Source organism: Bubalus bubalis, chromosome 17 (assembly GCF_019923935.1).
Source record: "Bubalus bubalis isolate 160015118507 breed Murrah chromosome 17, NDDB_SH_1, whole genome shotgun sequence".
Classification (NCBI taxonomy): domain Eukaryota; kingdom Metazoa; phylum Chordata; class Mammalia; order Artiodactyla; family Bovidae; genus Bubalus; species Bubalus bubalis.
Window position 1 is genome coordinate 2,783,684 of NC_059173.1, and position 17,022 is coordinate 2,800,705.

General features: G+C 55.0%; 2 protein-coding genes across 4 annotated transcripts in view; one reads left to right on the top strand and one right to left on the bottom strand.

The window, feature by feature from the left end:
- Window positions 1–1,448: 1,448 nt before the first annotated feature.
- Window positions 1,449–12,207, top strand: PIK3IP1 (phosphoinositide-3-kinase interacting protein 1). Its single transcript, XM_006051022.3, has 6 exons — window positions 1,449–1,683; window positions 2,616–2,732; window positions 2,816–2,935; window positions 3,806–4,000; window positions 4,096–4,174; window positions 10,613–12,207. Exons 1-6 carry the CDS (start codon window positions 1,599–1,601, stop codon window positions 10,815–10,817), a joined length of 801 nt encoding a protein of 266 aa, XP_006051084.2. The 5' UTR covers window positions 1,449–1,598; the 3' UTR covers window positions 10,818–12,207.
- Window positions 12,208–13,301: 1,094 nt separating this feature from the next.
- Window positions 13,302–17,022, bottom strand: part of LIMK2 (LIM domain kinase 2) — a 54,531-nt gene continuing 50,810 nt past the window's right edge. For all 3 annotated transcript variants that reach the window (XM_006051023.3, XM_025267322.2, XM_044929920.1), the window contains 3 exons: window positions 16,839–16,894; window positions 15,908–16,065; window positions 13,302–14,738 (listed from right to left, as the gene is read on the bottom strand). In XM_006051023.3, coding sequence (XP_006051085.1) covers window positions 14,594–14,738; window positions 15,908–16,065; window positions 16,839–16,894 — 359 coding nt within the window. In that variant the 3' untranslated portion in view covers window positions 13,302–14,593. The remainder of the gene's footprint in view (window positions 14,739–15,907; window positions 16,066–16,838; window positions 16,895–17,022) is intronic.

Here is a 17,022-nt window from a genome sequence, read left to right on the forward strand (position 1 = left end):
TTTAAACTAGAATATAAGCTCCATGAAGGCAGATATTTCAAATATTTTGTTCACAGATATCTTCTCAGTATTTCAGTATACAGAACCTTATCTAACATGTACTTATAGAAGGTTCTTAAAATTTTTGTAAAATTAAAAGTGTTTTAAAAAGACCCCTGAATATGTTAGAATTATTAAAGTATAAAAATTTGGCATATCTGTGTATTTATGTCTGTTATTCCCAGTCCAAGTCAGGAGTCAGAGGACCAGAAGCTTGTGTAGAGATGGGAGAGCAATTGCACAAACAAAGCAATGTGTCTTATTTGATGGATGGACGGAACCCAGTGTCACCAAACTTCTACAAAGAGTCAACTCAATTCATCTCTCTGCCCTTTCCACGTCTGAATCTGAGTGAATTCAGATTCACTTCACATTAGTTTGCTTAACATTAGCTTTCTTCCTTGAGAAAACTTCTGAAACTTATGTAGTAAAGTTTTTTTGTTCCCCTCCTCCCTAAATTACTGCCTGCAAGATGCAAGCCCTCAGATGGAGACTGTCTCCCATTTCTATTTTGAGATTCGCCTGAGTCACAAGGTAGTCTTGGCGAATCACTCTGCTCCATCCCTCAGTTTATTGAGGCTGCCTGGGAACAGGCGCTGCCAGCCAGCAGGAAGAGGGCCGTGTTGCCTAACTCCAAAAGGTTTCAGGTGTATGGATGTGGTGAGGTTTAATAATGGATATAAATTGCTGCAGATGGATTTCCCACAGGGTGGGGGTGGGGAAAGGGCAACCATTTTCCTTAACTTCCTCTATATGAATTCATGGCTGGTAGAAAGGCCAGGCTATTAAACACAGCTGAGCAAATGTCCCAATGTCTGCAGGGCATATTTTTCCAACTAAAGAGACCCCTAGTGGGCTCCTACTATATATGACGCTCCAAGCCCCAAAGAGAAGCAAAAGAATGTGACTGATATTGACTCTGGCAAAGTTACACTGTTTAAAAAAAAAAAGAGAGAGTCAGTGTTTATAAACATGTATAAACCACAAGGCCCTTTTCTTTTTTTCAAGAATGGGTATAAAGAGCTGCTTCCACCTGGACTCTCTAATCTGTGTCCCATCCAGTCTTGAGTTCCTCCAAGTTGTGTAGCAAATATGTTCTCCCTAAGTGGTTCTGCCTTACTGACTATAATTCCAAATTCCCTGAGCCCCCAACCCCCAGAGATGCCTCTTGACAAAATTATTCTTTATGTACTCACACAAATGTAAACAAGAGATGAAAGGCCCCGGGGATGCAGCCAGTGCATGTCTCAAGCTGAACCACTGCTAAGCACGACCTGAACTTTTCTTCCTCTCTCCCCTTGACTGAGTTCCTCTCTTGACTCAGGGCAGAGTGATGAGCATGGCATAGGAGGCTTAGGACCCAGGGGGCGCCTTTCAGCCGGAAAAATAAAAAAACCACCTCGCTGCAGCAAGCTTGCTGGAAGCTCCCAGTTCTAAAGAGAGGCTGTTTACCAGAAGCACATAACAAGAGCAGGTCTGACTGCAAGGCTGGGAACGGGAGGCAGAGCCACCGCCTAGGGGGACCCCGGCTGGACTCTGGTTGGTCAGTCACCTGCAGGATGAAGGAGGTGAGGATGCTGTTGGCCTGGGTGCGAACAATCCTCGTCAGCAACATGCTCCTGGCAGAAGCCTATGGATCTGGAGGTGAGATTACAATCTTTCCTTTCTGCAGCAACTTAATGAAGCAGAAAGGGTGATGCTTCCTATTTTCCAAGAAGGACCACGACAGGAAACAGAGCTTGTAGCAGCTTCCTGTTGTCCCATGAAAGCTATGTTGGTGTTGTTTTTTCTTTCTCCTTTCCCTGCCTGGAGCTTGCAGCTCCATCTTTGCCATTAAGAACAAAGGCAAGTAACCACTTTCTCTTTTCTTTTTCTTGCCGGTGGCTCATGAGTGGATGGAACTTGGAGGTTCACCTCCCCCACCCCTACGTCCTGTTCTTTTTGGGGGGCTTTGCAGGTTGTCTCCAGAGCGCTTGCCCTCCTTACCCAGCCCCTTCCTGCGGCCCTCCTGCTGAGGGGAGTGGGAGTTTGGAGTCACATCCAGGCAGCAATTAGGCAGGTTCCCTCCATTTGAGGCTCTCTTTTAAGCCTGACTGGATATAAAGGCCTTTGTAGGATTCTCTTGGGAGGGAATGCTGCCTGTGAAAGTGTGGCCTCATCCACGGAGACAAGAGCACCAGAGTTCATATAACATAGAATGACAACCCAGGGATGGATTTGGAGTCCTGCCGCCCCCTGACCCAAAACTCCCACCGTCTCCACAGACGGTCTTGAACCCAGGGCTCCCCCGCACCTTCCTCCAAAGTGGTCACAAGTTCCAGAGCAACAACCCCTTGCACTTGTGCAGTACTTTCCGGCTTAAAAAAGAAAAGAAAAAAGCCAACACTGAGCAGAGGGGGCCGGGCACCGGCTAGGGGCTCTTCACTCGCCCGCCCTCCCTTCTCTTTCCGGCCTCACTACAGCCCAGAGAGGCAGGCGGGGTTTTCCACGTGAGGGCAGGGTCTCCCAGGAGGGGTGGGCCCGGGCTCCCCTGTCCGCCACTCAGTGTCCTGTCGGGGGGCTCCTCTTCCTCATAGGCTGCTTCTGGGATAACGGCCACCTGTACCGGGCGGATCAGCCCTCCCCCGCGCCGGGCCACAGCTGCCTTAACTGGCTGGACGCGCAGAGCGGCCTGGCATTTGCCTCAGAGTCGGGTGAGTGCCCGTCCCGGGTGGCGGGCGGGCGGGCAGAGGCCGTGTTCCAACCCCGACCCATGGTGCCTTCTCTCCCCTCTCAGGCGCCGGCAACCACAGCTACTGCCGGAACCCGGACCAGGACCCACGCGGGCCCTGGTGCTACGTCAGCGGCGAGGCTGGAGCTCCCGAGAAGCGACCTTGCGAGGACCTGCGCTGCCCAGGTACCCAGACCCCGCGCCCAGGGCTTCCCAGGAGCTGTCGCAACACCCGCGGCGCACGTGCGGCCAAGCCACACCGGCCGGCCCCGCCCCGCCCCGCCCCGCCCCATCCGATTGGCCAGGGCTGTCTCCAGGCCGCGGGAGCCGAAGCTCATTGGCCGGCGCCGCCGCCCGGAATGAGCTCATTCTCCTCGAGCTCCTAGTAAACAACTGTGGGCGGCTAGGCCCCGCCCCTCGGCCGAGTTCCGCGCCGGGAACGCCGCTGGGGGAGCTCCGGCGAAGTGTGTCGTTGGTCTACGCCCTTAGCTCGGTGTTTACGGGCCGGTTTGTGTAGTTTCTGCTGTGTGCTAGGCACTCTTTCACAACCCCCCTGCACCCAGTTTGGAGGATCTAAGATTAAAGAGAAGTTCAGCGACTTACCAAAGGCAGTGGCAGGGTCCAGATTTGAATCCATGTTTCTTAGACTCTAGAGTCCAGCTTGTGGCTCCCAGGGCAGCAAGGACGATTCTCTAGGATTAAATGGGGTATGTTAGCATGTAACATAGGGATTGGCATAAAGCGTGGGCTCAGCAAATGCGAGCTGTTTAGAGGAGTCACGCATCGCCTCTTGGCATAGAGGGGGTACCCCTGGAGGTGAGCTGAGCTGGGCCTTGGAAGACGGCAAGAATTTGAGAATATGAAGACATGGGAGGCAGGTGAGGCCCATTCTCACAGCCTTCTTTGTCTTGTTCCAGCTGTGGTCCAGCCTTCGGCCAGATCTTGCCCCTAGGTCTTGATTTCAATGTGTACAGTGCATTCTAAGGTGGGCCCACTCAGCTTCCCCCAAACTCAGGCCACTGTCTGATGAGAGCTGTTTTCCCACTTCACCTTCAGATACCACTTCCCAGGGCCTGCCAACCTCCACAACAGAAACTGAGGAGGCTGCTGAAGTGCCAGGGGGAGATGAGGTGTTTGCTCCTGCCAACACCCTGCCTGCCCGGAGCGAGGCTGCAGCTGTGCAGCCAGTGATTGGGATCAGCCAACGGGTGCGGGTGAACTCCAAGGAGAAGAAGGACCTGGGAACACTGGGTATGACTGCCCGCCTCTGTCCTTGTGAAATTCAAGGAGAAATATTTGATTATCTGGGGTGGAGCTAATGGAACCTTGCGTCCTGTCCTTGGCAGGCTACGTGCTGGGCATCACCATGATGGTGATCATCGTCGTCACTGGAGCTGGAATTGTCCTTGGCTACACCTACAAGAGGTCAGTAGTTTCTTTTCTGGGCTCGGTGAGAGAGGAGAGGAAGGTACACAAAGTCAAACCAGACTCCTCTGTGGCATTCTTACTTGTAAAGGAAGTGAGGTCTTGGATGCAGAGACTTGGTTCTAGTTTTCACCAGGTGGCCTTGGACAAACCCTCTTCTTTGGTGCGTTTACTCATCACCCAGAAAGCATGATGAGGTAGGGATTCTTATTCCCCGTTGTACAGGTGAGGAGGCCTTCATCAGAAGGGTGAAGTAACCTGCTCAAGGTTATACAGCCTGGGAGTGGCTGGAGTCACATCCAGCTCTCTTGACACCGACATTCCCTGCTGTCTGGTGTGGAAGCATGTCTGCTGTGGAACCGGGTGGCCTTTCAGAAATGAGGCTGGGCTCTCATTGCAGGGACTGGGAGATTGAATTCTGTGAGTTATAAAATTCTGCTCCTAGAAAAGGTTCCCAGCCACTGCTTTTGCAGTTGGGGCTTGAATGTCCTGAGCTATAAGCAGTGGGATCTCCTCTAGGACAGGAGGAAGGAAGCAAGTTGGAGTGCGTGATGATAATCAAGTTGTGCCCTGGTTGACTCTGGGAAGATTATTTGCAAAACATTGGGCAAAAATCAGGGGATTTGACTTCCATTCCTGAGTATCTGTGATATTTCTTTTCTGTGGTCTGGGAAGGCTTCCTATAAGGGAAGTGATGTAGTGGCCTGCGTTTTCCAGTGGTGAGGACCACAGCCCCAGTGGGTCACCTAGTATTAAATAAAATCGAGTTGTCTCTAGAGTGATGTAGTCAGTCTCATTTTACAGATGGAAAAGGGGACATATTGGTAACAATAATAACAGTAAAAGCAGCAGTATTTCTGAAGGCCAAGTACTGCTTCAAATGATATGTGTGCTTTAACTCAGTCCTCACAATCACCCCTGATAAGGCCAATGATATTTACAGATAAGGAAACTGAGACTTGTTTGAGGTCACACACCTAGCATTCGGTGGAGCTAAGTCTCAGTCCTGCCAGTGACTAGCAATCTGCGTGACTTTGGGCAGGGTGGTTCTGTTTCCTACTCCAGGGCACGGCTGTCGCTGAGACTCTTGACTGCCTGGCCCAAAGAAAGAGATCCGTAAACCATAGCTGTTTTTCTTTTCTGTAAAATGTGGACACACTGCACTTGTGCTCTCCAGGCTCCATCGCTTCTCTGATCTTCTGTGATTCAGGAAGCACAGGTTCAGAGAGTGGGGAAGTGTTGACCTGAGAGGGTCTCCTGTCCCCTAGCATAAGGTTGCTGCCCTCAGCACGACAGTGGATGGGGCAGGTTTAGGGGCACCTGTTTGTCATTTCAGGGAGTTAGGGGGAATGATGGGGAGGCCCTGGTTACAGTTCGCAGCTCGGACCCAAACCGTGTTGGCTGAGTCTAGCTGTTGAAATATTTCCTCTTCAGCCACTGGATAGCACTGGGCTTGCCTCCGGTCTTGTGACAGTGTCCAGGGCTCCAGGTGCTTGAACTGACTGCTAAACGTCCTTAATCGTGAGCTCAGTTCTCAGGCCGGAGGAGGAAGCCACACCTTTTGCTTCTAGATCTGCTCCTCTAGGCTGTCACGGGAGCGCCCTGAGAGCCTATATTTACTTTCCTGTAATCTCAGGGTGAGGCACCAAGTCACCAGACTTCTAACCACGGGACCACCCCTTTCCTCAGCAAAAGTGCCCCAAGCACAGCCCACAGGAAACGGCTTGTGGGCTGGAGGCAAGCGCTCAGCCCCCTCTCTCCCCAGTCACAGAACAGTGTCCTGGAAGTACTGTGGAGTGCAGGTCCTTCCACTTCTCTGCACCTCCTTGTCTTGTCTGTTCCGTGGAGCTGTGCCCCCTCTCCATGCACACCCATGCCCACCCCAGGTTACCCTTAACTGTTACATGGAGACGGCAGAACACCAGTCAGGTTAAATAACCACCACAGCCACCTAGACTTTCTTAAGACCCACTTGAGTGTTCTTCCCTGACGATTGCACCAAAGCAGCAGGACCACACTAGAAGGACCACTTTTACACCATTTCACAGTGAGGAACTGAGACCGAGAGGAGTTCAGCGGTGTGTCCAAGCTACATGGCCAATAAGGATTGCCAGTGTCTCCCAAAAGTCCAGCAAGGCTCAGGAGCTTCGTGCCAATTTGCTTTGGAGTGCATAAGACAGTGCAGGCTTCCCAGGTGGCTCAGTGGTAAAGAATCCTCCTGCCAATGCATGAGACCCAAGTTCAGTCTCTGGGATGGGAAGAGCCCCTGGAGGAGGAAACGGCAAAGTATTCGTGCCTGGGAAATCTCATGGACTGAGGAGCCTGGCAGGCTGTAGTCTATGGGATTGCAGAAGAGTTAGACACGACTGGGTGAACACACACAGAACCTTTCAAAATAAAACAGAAACTTTCAAACTATAACAGCTGGGCTTAAAAGTGAAAAGAACCAGGACCTGGTTCTGGAACTGTGAGCAGTTCTGGGTGTGACACTGGACAAGTCATTTACCTTCTCTGCGTCCCTCATGTGTAAAATAGCATGGGGGCAGGTTAGCGATGAGCTGCCCAGCTCTAATGTTCCCTAAAGACGGTATTACTTGGTGGGCCACAGGCAGTACTAGGTTCGGACCCCAAACCCGCCCTCTGCGTGAATAAATGGTGGAGCCTCTCCACTTCTGCTGTCCCGTCCCTGAAACAGAGATCCTAGTAGATGCCGCATAGGTCTGTTGTGACGATCCAATGAGTGTAGTCTGGGCAGACAGTTGGTGTTCCTGACCTTGGCTGCCTTGAAGAGCGTGTCCTGAGCAGCAGTGTGGCACAGCGCCGCTTCTGACGGGGACGAGAGCAGTGGCTCAGAGTTACGCAATAATTTGAGGCAGCCTGTGTTGCCTGAAGGAGGTCCTGGGTGCCTCTACCACCCAGCAGGAGGATGTCAGATACAGACAGCAGCTCCGTGCACTCCTGCTTTCTGGCCAGCCCGGTCACCAGGCCTGACCCTGGAGCAGTCAGGATAGAATTGCTGCAAGCCCTGAACCCTTCCAAGGGCCAGGAGGCTAATGGGAGGGAGTTTTCCCCTGGCTGGGAGGGGCGGGCAGGCACCAGGCTTCCTCTCGGGAGGAAGGGAGGCAGGTGGGAGTGGGCAAGGGCTCAGCCTGGTGGGCCTCCATCCTGGTTTTCTGGTTCAGGTGGCCAGCCTGTAGCTCACTGCCCCGAGCGCAGTGTCTGAGCTCTGGCTCTGATTAAAAGGCAAGGGGAAAACTGTCAGTCAACGCCTCAGCCCACCCAGGAGAGGAACTGAGTTAGTGAATGAGTCTTTTGTTCTTTCTTGGCTGTCAGACAACAGCCTGGATGTCCCCCCACCTCATAGGTGGTGAGAAGGGGCTGAGCTGCCTGACGGTCAGTACAGCCATGCTGGTGGCCTCTCTGAGACCCCAGAAGGAGCTGGGGGCTGCCATGGCACCTCTAGGACTCACAGGCGCCGTTAGCAGGGGGCATGTGGGGCTGAGTGTGTTTTGAGGCTTCAAAATGGAAGAGACTGCCATCCAGACTTGTCCCGGCACCTGCTCCTTGCATTTACCCTTGGCTGAGCTTCAAGCTCAGCTCTGCCCCATTAATCCACATTGATTTTTCTCCCCCCCAAGACTTGTGTATGACGTAGCCTGACCATTATCAACAGCCCGGCTGACCACAGCCAGATGCTTGGTAAAGGAGGCAGGTGAGGAAAGCCTCAGTTTCTTTGGCTGTAAAATGTGGATGACACGCAGTGCTGGGTGGAAATGAGACAAAAATGACGCACGTATAAAGGGTGCGGCATCCAGCGGGTGCACAGGTGGCCCTTCTCAGGGTGGAAGGTGGGAAGACCACTTCCTGGCACCTTAGTGGGACCTTGGAAGGCATGAGTTCCTGCTTTCCTTCTTCCTCCAGCCCCTTAGGTTTTGAAATTCGGGCCTTGGCACAAGGCTCTGGGCACATACTCTGCTGCTTTTGTAAATGGCCTTTGGTTTTCTGCTGGCTTGTTTGTGGGCTCCCTGTTATTCAGTCGCTCAGTCGTGTGTCTTTGCAACCCCGTGGACTGCAGCACACCAGGCCTCCCTGTGCTTCACTATCTCCCAGAGTTTGCTCAAACTCATGTCCGTTGAGTCAGTGATGCCATCCAACCATCTCATCTTCTGTCACCCCCTCCTCCTCCTGCCCTCAATCTTTCCCAGCATCGGGCTTTCCCAACGAGTTGGCTCTTCACATTAGGTGGCCACAGTATTGGGGCTTCAGCATCAGTCCTTCCAATGAATATTCAGGGTTGATTTCCTTTGACTGACTGTTTTGATTTCCTTGCAGTCCAAGGGACTCTTCCTTAATAGAATTAAATCCAGACTTTCCAAGTTTCTCCTGACGTGGGCAGACTGGTTTTCTGTTGTATGCCAGAGGTAGAGGTGTTCTCTTCTATGTGGCAGTAGCCGTGACCAAGAAGTGCCCAGAGGCAGAGCGAACCTCGGGCCGTGAGTGGGGGTGCGCTTGCTCCAAGCAACCGTGTCCCCGTGGCCCTCCTCAGCCCCTCCGGGGGCTCAGGGAGCTCCTCTGCTGTGGCTCGGGGAGCCCGATGCAGATGGGCAGGAGCTGCAAGGCTTACACGCAGAGACTTGGCCACCCAGGGCGAGTCGGGGGCATGAGGGCATAGGTGTGCCGTCTGTGACCCGACAGTGAGGAGCAGGGGTGTGCGGGGCACACGTCATGCTCAGGATCTCACAGGACGTTAGGGGCCCTGGAGGTTCTCAAGTCTGGCTCCCCGTTTTGCAGGATGATGAAGCTTAAGGCCTAGAGCGGAGGGCAGTGGTCGGGGTCACATAAACAACACTCACCCTGGCTGTCCAGTAGGAGAGTTCCTGTGGGAACCCAGATTAAGATAACACTGCCTGGTGAGTCACATCACCTTCAGGGCAAATCGCAACAGCCCCCTGTGAGCTTTATAGCAGTCCCATGGTTTTCGAAATGCTTTCCCATTCAGTAGTCTTGCCTGGAAAATGCCATGGACGGAGGAGCCTGGTAGGCTACAGTCCATGGGGTCGCAAAGATTCAGACACAACTGAGTGACTCCACTTTCACTTTCATCATCATATTTGGAGTCAGGTATCATTCCCATTTCACAGATGATGAAACCGAGGCTCCCCAAGGCCGTGTCACACAGCCCAGGCTGGGCTGCTCCAGGGGTGGAGAACTGGTTGATTTAAAGGCAATTAGGAGGCCCCTGCTCCTGTCCCTCCAGCGCCCTTGTCCTCAGCGTTTGTGACTCTGGAAACCTTTGTCCTTGCACCTCCCTGGGCGATAGCTGTGTAATCTGTCTGCTCTCGATTGTCTCCCTGGGGACTCTGAGGCAGGCCTGTTTGCCGCACCAGGTCATCCATCAGCTGCTTGCTTCAGGGCCTCTTTGGGATGGGCTCCTTCCGGGAAGATTTCCTCTGACGGCTGAGCCGTGTCTGATTGCTGTGTTAAGGATGCTGACCTGGGTTCTGGCGTGCAATGTGCCAGGCACACACCACACCCTTTGGCTTGCACTGGGCGTGGCCGGTCCAGTGGGGTGGACCCGACATGTGCAGCCGAAGACTGGGTGGGTGAGGCCCTGCCCTATCCTTTTTGTGGGGGTGACCCTGATAAGGTCAGAACTTCTCTTGAGCATCAGCCCGAGTCCAACAGACTTGGGCTTGAGCCCACCATGTCATTTGGAGAGTTCAGCTTCTTTGGACTTACTTCCTCATCTATAAAATGAACGATAACACCTAATTGTTTGGGTTCAGAATAAAGTACGGTAATGCACGTCAAGCCCTCAGCATGGAGTGAGCACTTCACGTGAATAAAATGGGGTAACACCTCAGCCCGATTGGGTCACGAAGTACCAGGAGAAGGCCTGTGAACACTCAGGGGTCCCATGATCATTGTGTCCATTTCCCGTCGACCCGAGCAGCCCGCAGAGGCTCCTTGCCCACTGTGCTTGGAGGGGATGGTCCCTCTTTGTAGCCAGGGCTCACACCTTCCGGGGAGGGGATGGTTCCCATTTCCAGTCAGAGCTCACACCTTCTGAGACTTTTGGATGAGGCATCTCAGAACAGGATGGTCAGGTCAGTTTCTGGACAGCTTTATGGGTGAGGGCTGAGGGTTTTTCTGGATCCCATGGTGCCTCAGGCTGAAAAAGCAAAACTCTGTTTTGCTTTAAGCGTCTCTTTCGTCCCCACCATCTTCACTAGCCCCATTGCAGCTGAGTGAGGGTCGTGCTCCTGTCACCCCCATCTCACAGACGAGGTTTAGGGGCTCCTTGCTGAGTTGAGGTAGTCTGGCAGAACAGCCCTGCCTGGCTGTGACTGCAGCCAGCCCCTGCCGAGCTTCAGGGTGCTGGCCTAGGAGCAGACCGTGCGGGAGGTACAGCCTGACTCTGTTCTCTTCTCCTGCCAGGGGCAAGGACCTGAAAGCCCAGCACGAGCAGAAAGTGTGCGAGCGGGAGCTGCAGCGGATCACCCTGCCCTTGTCTGCCTTCACCAACCCCACCTGCGAGATCATGGATGAGAAGACCGTTGTGGTCCACGCCAGCCAGACTCCAGTCGACCTTCAGGAGGGCAGTGCCCCCCTCATGGGCCAGGCGGGCACTCCAGGCGCCTGAGCCCCGCCACGATGGGCAGGAGCCCATTGCAGACACTGGTGCGGGACTACTTACCCCCCCACAGCTGGGAGGATCTACACTTTCTGTTGTGGTTGAAACCCCCCACTTTTTCTGTTTGAACCCGAAGACAGGAGCAGGTGGCACTGTGGGCTGAGAGCAAGGCTGGGTAGGGTCCTGCCAAGGCTCTCTTTCCATAACTGTGGAGCAGGGTTTTTCCCACAGATGGGGACAGCAGCAGCCCCCACAGCAGCGCTGTGACAGGGGCTTCCTGTGCTCCGGAACCAAACCAGGGACGGACAGGGGGCTCCCCCAGCTCCCCTTTGCTTCATTGTGCAAGGTGGCCTCAGCCTCGGCCTCCCCACGTGCTCGCTGTGGGTCTCAGTGGCGTGTGCTGTTATTCACAGTTCTGGTCACGTAGGTTGAGAGGCGGTGTTTAAAAAACATATTTAGTTTTTTCAGCATTTGGGACGCAGTCCCCTACTGACCATTTCTGAGAAATGGAAATGAGTCTGTACGAAAGTCAGCACTGTGGGTTGAGAACAGGATCTAGGCAGAGGCTGCTGGCAGCGATGTGCCTTGAGGACTGCGGGCCGGGCCCAGGGCCCCAGGGCTCTTTCTGTTCCCAAAGGAGAGGAAGGGCAGAACGGCACTGAACATTCCACTGAGGAGGGCGAAGGATCGCAGCTGCCTCAGCCCCCAGGACCTGAGCGGGCCCGGGGCACCCCCGACAGCCTCCTCTCAGGGTGCACAGAGACCTCTCTGCATTCCTCAGGGCTGAGACAGCAGCCAGCTGACCTGCAGGAATGATGCTGCGGGCAGGGCCTCGTGAGCTGCTGCTCAGAGGTTAACCCTGGAGACCGGCCTAGAGGTGAGGTGATAGAAGGCTTCAGGAGCCAGCACCTTCCTGTGGGGAAGCAGGGTGAGGGTCACGACCCCTAACTTGTGAAACAATCACAGACCTATTGGAAGGGACCTTAGGGTTCCTGACGCCTTTTGGACAGAGGGGGCCTGAAGGGCGTGATGCTAAGGTTTGAAGAGGAAGCTACCGGCACGGTCAGCCTCAAGGCCCTGATGGCACACTCGGGGGCCTGAGCAGAGCTAACCTGTCCGCAGAGCTTCCTTCCCAAAGCCCTGCCACCACCCTTCACGGAGGCCGGGTTTGTGGGGCCCTGTCTCTCGGGCAGGCTGTCCCCAGAAGTCACCTGCTGAGGGACCTAGGCCTTGGGGGGTCTCTTGTTGGTCATGATGCAGAAGAAAACATTACTGGTTTCTACTTTTCTATAAAAGCATTTCCGTGTACATGTTTTTATATACCTCATTCTGACACCTGCGAATAAAAGCGCAGGAAATTGCTCTGCATTTGACTCAACATTAAAAAAAAAAAAATCTATACTGCCAAGTTCTTGTGGGGTGTCAGGACACTCCTCCTTAAAAGCTGGGAAGTGTTTGATTACCTTGTCAACACCTGCAGGGCGAGCTCCGCTGTCTGTCCTTTCCTTTGGTCCACACCAGGGGCAGCGGCCAGGTGGTTGGTAACTGGAGCGTTGTCACCAGGAGAGCCTCTCGGGTTGAAGCTGCAGGAAAGAGGCTGTGCAGCATGGCAGGGGGGCAGCCAGTCACTGCAGACCCTCTCCCCCTCAGCATTCTTTAGAGGCTAGGGAGGGGCTGGAGACAGGGTTGGGGGATGGGGCGGCTGCAGCAGCCGAAGGAGGGATGGGTGTGCAGAGGGTGATGGGCTCCCAGGAGCTGCTCTGGGCCGAGGGAGGTCCCCGCAGGGTGACTCCTAGAGCTCCAGCAGAAGCTACCAATGGCAGTTTTTTGGGGGCTTTTTAGCAAGGATTTCACAACAGGTTCTTAGCCTCTAGGAACACCCAGGGCGACCTCTACCTGTATCCAGTCACGACTCTATACTGCTGTCAGCAAGGGGCACCCTAGCACGTGTTTTTTCAGGAACTAGATCTTGGCCCTGACTCCAGCCAGCTTTGGGAGAAACCACCTGTGGGTCTGTGGATGCGTGCTGTGCCCAGGATCCCAAGAGCCAGATCGCATCACCTGGCCCAGCTGGCACCCCACAGGCCCCGTGTGCAGATGCAAGAAACAGGTCTCCCCTCGAGCTCTTGGAAGGAGACACCAGGGGCAGGGGTGACGAGCACACACTTCCTCCCTCTGTTAAGGTGGCACCCAGCCCTGCAGAGAGGACTCCGGGACGGCTGGGCAGTGGGAGTGCGTGGATGTCGGAGGGTGGGCCTGAGGGGATGGAGTGGCTGGGAGGCGGCAGGTCACCTGCCCCGAGGCCTGGCTGCCTCCGGTGGGTTGCACACGTCCCCTGGAGCAGGCGGGTGTCTGTGTAAGGAGGTGGGGTCAGAGCACACGAACCCCTGCTGTGGGGTCACATGGCTGGCGCCTCAAAGTGGCCAGTGCAGCCTCCATGTGATTCTCCCTGAACCAGGCCGCAAGTCATGTTCTCACTCTCTGCACCATCAGTCATGTTAACTGCTTAATTTATTTGGTCTGCTCCACGGCCCGGCTTGGGCCCACCACCCCCACTCCTACGGGGACCACCGAGGCAGCACCAGCCGCACGATGTTGGCTTCCCTGCTGCCGGGAGCCCAGGGCGAGGGCCCGCACACTCCACACCTGAGCAGGGCCTCAACAGCAAGGAGACTCTGGCCAGAGGCAACACCTAGTCCCGCAGCTCATCAGGTCTATCTATGTACAGCGTTTCACATATCACCCCCACAGGTACAACACCAAGACAGTCTGAACAGCAACCGCCTTCTCCCGCATCACCCAGCCGCCCCCGCCCCCAGCACAACCACACACGCTGCAGTAAGTTCCCAAACCCACTCCTCACTTAGCAAATATGGTGCAGGGTCACCCCACACCCCACATGCTGGGCCTCCACTAGCCAGTGTCCTCCAGAGCCCGCCCCGCACAAGCCTGGGCTCCTGGATGAAGCGCATGTGAGTGTGCAAAGGACAGCAGCCAGGACACCAGGGCTCCCGAGAGGGCGGGGCCTCTCCACCCTGGCCGCCGCCTGCGCTTGCGGGTGACTGCTTGTCACCGGCAGGAGGGACGCGCCCACGAGCTCCCTGCCAGTCCAGAGCTCAGTGTGAGAACACAAGTGGAGGCTCCGCCTCGAGCCTATGGGGCCCCGGGGCCCAGGAGGCGAACAGAAACCAGCCCTGCTCCTGACTCCTGGCCGGACCCACCACAAACCGACCAGGAGACGCTTTACAGCCCACTCCTCAATGCTGCCCAGGGGAGGGCGGGACGCGCCAGGGCCAGGGAGCACTGCGGTCGCTTCCGGTCCTCGGACAGCCGCACTCTCTGCCACACTCCACAAGAAGTCCTCCTGCACCGGCCGAACCAGAGGCGTCAGGGCCTGCCAGCGGTGCACCCAGGAGCCTGCCCAGCAGGTCCAGGGTGCACTGGTTAGTGTCAGCAAGGGCCTCTGGGAATCCACTGCCAGGGCGCTCCCGAGTGGTCACGAGTAACAGACTCCTCCTGGCTCAGGGGACCAGGCTTTGTTTGTTTTCTTCACAGCTTCCAGGCGAGTGTTGGATTTACAGACAGTAACCAGGCTCCAGGACCTGTGGGGACGTTTCCCTGGTGCTGTGCCCACTTGCCTCCGGGGACGTAGGAGGATGGCCAGTCCTGCTTCTGAATGAGCTGCCGATCCCCAGGAGGCCTGGCCGGCCCTGCCCGCAGCAGGGATGGGCGCAGAGGGGGCAGTGCTGGCTGGGGGATGCCCCCGGAAGGGGGTTGGGCCAGGGCTAGGAAGGCGAGTCCCGGATCAGGCCGTACTGCATGCTCACGGTGTGGTCCAGCACCTCCAGCTCTGTGGGCAGTGGGATGCCCAGCTCCCCCAGGTACAGGGACAGTGCCTCAAAGTAGTCCTCCAGTTTGGAGAATGCCGGTCTAGAAAGAGGAGGAGGAGACAGGTGAGTCATGGGGGTAGGGGCGGGCAGTGAGTTGGCAAAGAAGGCACCCAGGCCTGTGGCTCCACCACTTCCTGGGTGTCTGACCTTGGGCGAGCCCTTAACCTTGGTGTGCCTCAGGTCATAGACTGCACAGGCTGCTGCAAAGACGAGAGGTGGTAACACAGGGAGAGGTGGGTCTGGCTCAAAGGGGCAGCTTGAAAATGAAGTCCAGGAGAAGAAAAGCCCCTTTCAGGTCTCAGAGAAAACGCAATCACAGGTAGGTTTGGACTAAGTGCCCTTTTAAAGATCCTTTCAGTCCTGAGACTGAAAGTCGTTTCCGTATCAATGGGATCTGCCCCGGGAGGGGCTTCTCACAGTCTTGGCAGCTCACCCCAAGGAGAAAGAGAATGCCTGGCTCCTACTGCCCTGGAGACAGCTCAGGTCCATTCCCCCATCTCCTCCTCAATTTTGCTTAAACGTCTTGTCACCTTCTTGGCAAGACCTACTCTGAGCACCATCTTAAAGATGGTAACTTGCACCCTGAACAACCCTTTTTGCTTGGCTTGAGTCCTTTTTCCATAGCATCTGTCGCTTTCTCACATATTAAATACATGTTCTCATATACTAAAGATAATTTTAAAAAGATTTCGTTACAGGAAAAAATTGGCTAATGCATAAAGATGCTCACTGTAATACCTACTGTAAGGACAAACTGGAAAAACCTGAACATCTACGCATGTATGTTCCTACAGTCTCCTAGTGAATTTCACAGTCAACAGAAATGATAATCTGGAATACTGGGTAGTGACAAAAATGCAAAGCGAAATGTCAAACTTTTCTCTACTTAAGATAACTCTATATAAAAAAAAATGTGTTTGGACATGGGAATATGGAAACTTGAAGACACTGTTAACATGGTATATAGGTTTGGGTGAATTTCCTGCTGTTAAAGTTTAACGCTGTCTCTGGGTCACTTGCTACAAAACCCCTGTCTCCCTCCCTGCTGACTGACACGTCAGGGTCGTCAGGTGGCTTCAGTGGTTGATGGCCACATCTGCGAGCTCAAGGCTTTGGCCACCCCACGCCTGGAAAAGGCTTGGCGATGGCTGAGGACTGGGGTGAGCATCCCAGGACCATGCGGGCTGAGCAAGGGGCGTGGACTCCAACCTGCTCTCAGGCTCCAGTCTGCAGCAGATGGCTGCCAGGGGGAAGAAGGCTGGGGGGCAGTTTGTGGGGACAAACTTCTCCCAGAAGAGCTTCACGTTGAGGCCGAAGTCCAGTGTTCGGGGCAGGCAGTCAGGATCTGCATACACCTGCCCAATTATCTGCAGGTGGAGAGACAGTGGTCAGGGACGGTGCAGCCACGTGGTGGGGGAGGGGGGTGCTGGTGCGGGGACAGGACAGGAGGGATGGTCAGAAGCGGGAGGCAGGGGCTTCCCTGGTGCTCCAGTGGTTAAGAATCTGTCTGGCAATGCAGGGACGCAGGTTCAATTCTGGTTAGGGAACTAAGATCCCACATGCTGCAGGGCAACTAAGCCCGTGTGCTGCAGCCACTGAGCCTGCATGCTGCACCTCGAGGGAAGCCTGCATGCTGTAACTAAGGCCAGAGGCAGTCAAATAAACAGAAGAGGAAGGAAGTAAAAACCCAGCTGAGAGGGCTGCCCCCTCCCGTCTCTCCGTATCTTGCTAATGCAGGCTTGTCTCCAGACTAGAGAATCTGGAGGAGTCTCAGCGCAGAAGCACGACGCCCCTGACCAGCCTCTGGAGGGGCGGCTTCCACACAGCCCCGCCCTGCCCTGTGCTGGAGATCGGGCCCTCAGAAGGGAGGCACTGGATCTGATTCATGTCTGAAGCCCTCTGCTGCCAGCCCAGGGCTCTGCATACAGTAGATGCTCAACTGATTTCTGTTAGAGTGAACGATACTTTTAAAAACAGTGAGACTCAAACGTGTCCACAGACCGGTGATAACCGACACGGTCCTCTGCTCCTGCTGACTCTGTGGCACTACACATCTTAGGAGGAGGAGCCCCCGTTCCGACTGCGGGGGCCGGGCTGCCAGGTCTACTGCCTCAGGCCTGGTCTCTGTGCTGGGGCTCACCTCACAGAGGACGATCCCAAAAGAGAAGACATCCACCGTCTCGTCGTAGCTCTTTCCTTCGCAAAAAACACAGGAGAGCAGGCTGTTAGGTTTGGTCCCGTCTCTGCTCTGCACTGCGTCTGGAGCCAGGTCAGGTCAGAGCCAAGAGCCAGGGCTAGGAGAGGTTCTGTGGGGGTGCCTCTAA

Coding starts and splice junctions, on each gene's coding strand:
- PIK3IP1 (XM_006051022.3), top strand. CDS start 1,599: ATGAAGGAGGTGAGGATGCTGTTGGCCTGGGTGCGAACAATCCTCGTC. Junction 1,684..2,615: donor AGAAGCCTATGGATCTGGAG/GTGAGATTACAA, acceptor TCTTCCTCATAG/GCTGCTTCTGGGATAACGGC. Junction 4,175..10,612: donor CTTGGCTACACCTACAAGAG/GTCAGTAGTTTC, acceptor TTCTCCTGCCAG/GGGCAAGGACCTGAAAGCCC.